The sequence below is a fragment of the Chrysochloris asiatica genome, unplaced genomic scaffold, assembly GCF_000296735.1.
Source record: "Chrysochloris asiatica unplaced genomic scaffold, ChrAsi1.0 scaffold00016, whole genome shotgun sequence".
In the NCBI taxonomy this organism is placed as follows: Eukaryota; Metazoa; Chordata; class Mammalia; order Afrosoricida; family Chrysochloridae; genus Chrysochloris; species Chrysochloris asiatica.
The window spans coordinates 11,736,968-11,741,558 of NW_006408534.1; the positions used below are offsets into that span (position 1 = coordinate 11,736,968).

General features: G+C 38.4%; 1 protein-coding gene across 1 annotated transcript in view; it reads right to left on the bottom strand.

Moving 5' to 3' along the window:
* Positions 1 to 1,957: 1,957 nt before the first annotated feature.
* SLC4A1AP (solute carrier family 4 (anion exchanger), member 1, adaptor protein) overlaps positions 1,958 to 4,591 on the bottom strand; it is a 63,691-nt gene continuing 61,057 nt past the window's right edge. Inside the window, exons 10-11 of the mRNA XM_006835285.1 lie at positions 3,611 to 3,680; positions 1,958 to 2,007 (exon numbers count right to left, since the gene is read on the bottom strand). Of these exons, the coding sequence (XP_006835348.1) occupies positions 1,958 to 2,007; positions 3,611 to 3,680 (120 nt within the window). The remainder of the gene's footprint in view (positions 2,008 to 3,610; positions 3,681 to 4,591) is intronic.

A 4,591-nucleotide genomic window follows, 5' to 3' on the forward strand; every position in this document is an offset into this window, starting at 1 on the left:
AATTCCATTTATATTTTAATTCCACTTTTCCACAAACTTTTTGAAGCCCCTTTGTATTTACTATTTTTAACATTTGCCAACTGTGCTTTAGAGGCTGCACATTGGAATCACCTGGGTCTGCAGTGATTTCCCCAGGTGGTTCTAATATGTAGCCAAAGTGGCAAATCATTGCTCTAACCCAGTCTCCTCTTTCACAGATGAAGAGTCAAGCCCAGTATTAGGATTTTAGTAGTTACAAATAACAACACTGACTTAGTATAGCTCTGTAGAGCAGACCCACCTCATTTGGTTTTTATAATAAAGCCGCAGTTCTCTAGCATGAAGTATTATTGCCCTGCTTCCCATCAGAGAGTCGAGGGGATTTAAGTAATGTGTCCAAAGTCTCCTATTTAGAAGGAAGCTAAGATTCACATGCAGGTCTTTTGAATATGAACAAATTACATATTTGTAATTTGGCACATGGAATTCTGCTTTACTTTCAGAGTCCATACCAACTCTCCCAAAATGTTTCGAAATCTGCTTCCCTAAAGCAGTCATTTTCAGACTCTGTTCTGAGGCACCCAGTGTTTCTCAGGGCCATTGTGTGACTGAGAGGAGGACAGACCAACATGTGTGTGTGTGTTGGGGGGAGGGGGTTGTCCAGTCACCACACCATCCTTCAACCAGAGTAAGTATACCTTCAAGTATTGAAAGTCACCACATGTAAAAAACAAAAAAAGTCACCACATGTAATTTTGGGTGAATAGCTTCACCTTTAAAGACCACTGCACTTATCTGGCTCAGTTTCTGTCCACTGTTCTCTTGATCCAACATGGCATGGTCATTCTGCACCCAAATTCCTGTCACCAACTAATTTTTCCTTGTTGGTATGAATGAACAGTATTAGTAACAGTGTCTCATAATACTTACATTCCACTTTCAGAACACTTAGCAGACCAGATGAACTGCATCTGTCAGGATAAAGTTTCTCATCACTGCCTCCTGCCCGTGTCCCTGTAGACGGTATAATCCCTTCTAGGAAACAGTGTCCTCATGTGCTCTCTAGTGAGGCCACAGCATTTCCCCTGCCTATTGATAGGCCTGCCTTCAACCGCATCCAGAAACTTTCCACCTTGCCTTCACTCTCAGGATTTCCTTCCTAAAGAAGGAAGGCCTAACCACGGGGGTAGAAGGCAGGTGGAGAAAACACTTTCCTTAATTTCTTCACGTTTCCAGAGAGGAAGGAACTTTTATTCCCCTCTCCAAAGAGGTGAGAAGGCCCCCACTGAGCAGAACACATCCAGCTTTTCTTCCCGTGAGCGTATTTGCCTCCTGCATGGGAGGAAGAGTGATGGGTCAGAGTCCAGGACCTTCCTGGCATGTTTTTGATCAGGTGTCTGGGGTCTTGAAGTGGTGATGGTCCTTCACACGTCCCAATAGAATTGAGTCTGTTCTCAAACCTGGCTGAGGATTCAAGTTTGAGGGAGTAGGAGTCCCATTGTGTATCTACATTTAGTTCCAAGCATGACAGGGACATCCTGGGTAACATCCATGACATGACCTGACCTTTTAACACTTATCTGAGGAAGCAACATCAGTGAATTCTACAGCCTGACTCCACAAGTAGCCTATTGCTCATGAAAAGCAGTCTCTAAGATCTGATGAGTCTGTGACCTTAAATCAACATTAGGGACATTATCTTTGCCTTCTCATTTTAATAGAGTTACTTCTCTCGTTTTACTTCTGTAACTCTATGGTTCCTTTTCTATATACATACATAAACACTTACAACAGAATACAAAATTCAAGAAAATCAGGTGGGTGATAAATTCAGGAAGTCAAGAGCACAGAAGAAAAGACAGGTCACCAGATTTTACAAACAATTCTCCTAACTCCTCTGGCCATTCAGCTTGAAATATGATCCCAAATATCCCATGTCACATGGTCCATAAGATCGTCTTTAGGGATACTGAAGCAATCAATAGCCATACTTGTCATTAAGATGGGTCCTGCCATCACCACTTTGACCTAGATTAGAGAACATAAAAGAAACACATTCACTTTTCAAAGTCAGTGAGAAAAAAATAACAAGACATCAATAACGCCAAAAGTAAACACGTAAAAAAGTTTTCTTCTATGATAAAATTTTTACTTATTGTATGAAAGTTCAAAACACAGTCCTGTTTTCATTCCTACTCTTGTATTTATTAACATATAAAACACAAATATGTCTAGTAACTAGTGGTGGTGCTGATTTTGTACCATCAAGTCAGCTCTGACTCAGGGTTTCTGAGGCTGTAAATCTTTACATGAGAAGAAAGCCTGGTCTTTTTTCCAAGGAGCTGCAGGTGGATTCGAACTGCTGACCTTGTAGTTAGCAGCCCAACATGTAACTCACTACACTACCAGAGCTCCCTGTGTATGTAGTACCTGTATTTCTATTAATTAATTACAGAGTATTTAGAAACCCAATCCACAGAAAAAGCCGCCTGTGACGAACATACAGGGAAATGAGCCCCCGCTACACTGTTAAAGTGCGGGTACAGATAAGCATAAATGAAATTGTCTATAAAATGCAACTAGACAGGATTTTGAAATGTTCATGTCCTTTGATCCATCAAGTTAACATTTATGAACAATTTCCTATAGGTACACCTCCACACTTGAAAAATTACATATATGTTAGAGTTTACTTACTACAGAGTTGTTTGCAATGCCAAAAGATTGCAAACACATAAATGCCCATCAAGGAAACTAGTTAAATGAGCAAAAATATATCCATACCACTAAAAGAGAACTTTGCAGCCAAAAAAAAGAACAAAAACTATAAATACTATGGAAGGATCTCCAAGATACAGTGTTAAGTATAAAAATGCTGTAGATGATGCTTTCATTTGTAGGAGAACAAAATGGGGGGCTAAGTTCTGGATATTTAATTTCCTTAATAGGGATTTTATATAATATGTATGTGACTTAAGAAACTGATAATATTTGGTTGTATATAGCACTTAACAACAACAACAAACATAGCAAAAAAAAACAAAACTGGGTATATGAGGCCCAATCAGAATTTTTTATTTAACGTAAAAAATAAATTGAAAAAATATACAAAAAAGAAAAATATAATGAACTTCCATGTACCCATCATCTAGCTTTAAGAAATATCACCAAGAGGCCAATCCTGTTTTCTCTCTTGACCCTTCCTCATTTTCCCTATTTCTCCACCACTGCATTATTTAAGGTAAATTCCTGAAGCCATTCCACTGTGTATACTTCTGTATATATTTCTAGAAAGTAAGCACTTCTTTAAAAGATGCAACTCAACATTATTATCACCCATTACAAAGATGAATGGTAACTTCTTAGTATCATCAAATATCCAGCCAGTGTTCACATTTATCTGACTGACTCAGGACCCTTTTGTTTAACAATTGTTTACTGGAATAAGGATCCAAAACAGGGTACACAGGTAACACTTGGTTGATATGTCTCTAGGTCTTTTCATCTACACCTGCTCCACAAAGAGGGAGAATTTTCATTTCATACACTTAAAATTTTCTTATTCTAAACTTTAAATACATATTACCTTTTAAAATATAACTAAGTAGAATGTAAAGGAAAAACACTCTACCTGCTGGTGGGACCCAGACACAGTAGTCTGGATCATCTTCTGGATATTTGGAGGAAAGTGCTGGTGGAAGCTACAAAGAAAAAAATATTTCCTTTATTCAAAATAATTTCAAATCTAGGCATGATTTCTTTATTGTTGTTGTTGTTAAGTGCTGTCGCGTTGGTTCAGACCTATAGTGACCCCATATAGGGTTTCCGAGGAGCAGTTGGTGAACTTGAATCGCTGACCCTGTGGTTCAAACCGACTTTGCAGACCAGAGCATTAGCCCACAGCCAGACTCCAATTATCTTTATGGCTGCCAGCAAACAAAAACTAACACAGGACAATTTCCACTAACGATCATGGCATAAATAACCTACACAGGCGATTATTCTTTCTCTGAGCTTTCACTTGTTTCCATGAAGCCTTTTTTTCCAAGTCTTCCAAAAGACTTGATGTATCCTTCTGCCACACTTATTCAATACATATGCTGAGCATATAAACCAAGAAGGTGAATTACAATGAAGAAAAACATGGCATCAGGATTGGAGAGATACTCATAAGCAATCTGCAATATGTAGATTATACAACTTTGCTTGCTGGAAGTGGACACGGACTTAAAACACTGGATTGCACCTCAATGTAAAGAAAACAAAAATCCTCACCACTGGACCAATAAAGACCATAAATGGAGAAAAGACTGGAGTTGTCAAGGATTTCATTTTGTATGAATCCACAATCAACATTTATGGAAGCAGCAGTCAAGAAATCAAGAGATGTATAGCATTAGGCAAATTGCTGCAAAAGACCTCTTTAAAGTGTTCAAGAGCAAAGATATCAGTGTGAGGTCTAGGGTGTGTCTGACCCAAGCCTCATATATATGTGAATGTTGGACAGATCACAGAAGAATCAATGCATTTGAATTATGTTTTTACAGAAGAATATTAAAAGTACCATGGAACAAATAAGTCTGTGTTGAAAGAATCACAGCCAGAATGTTCC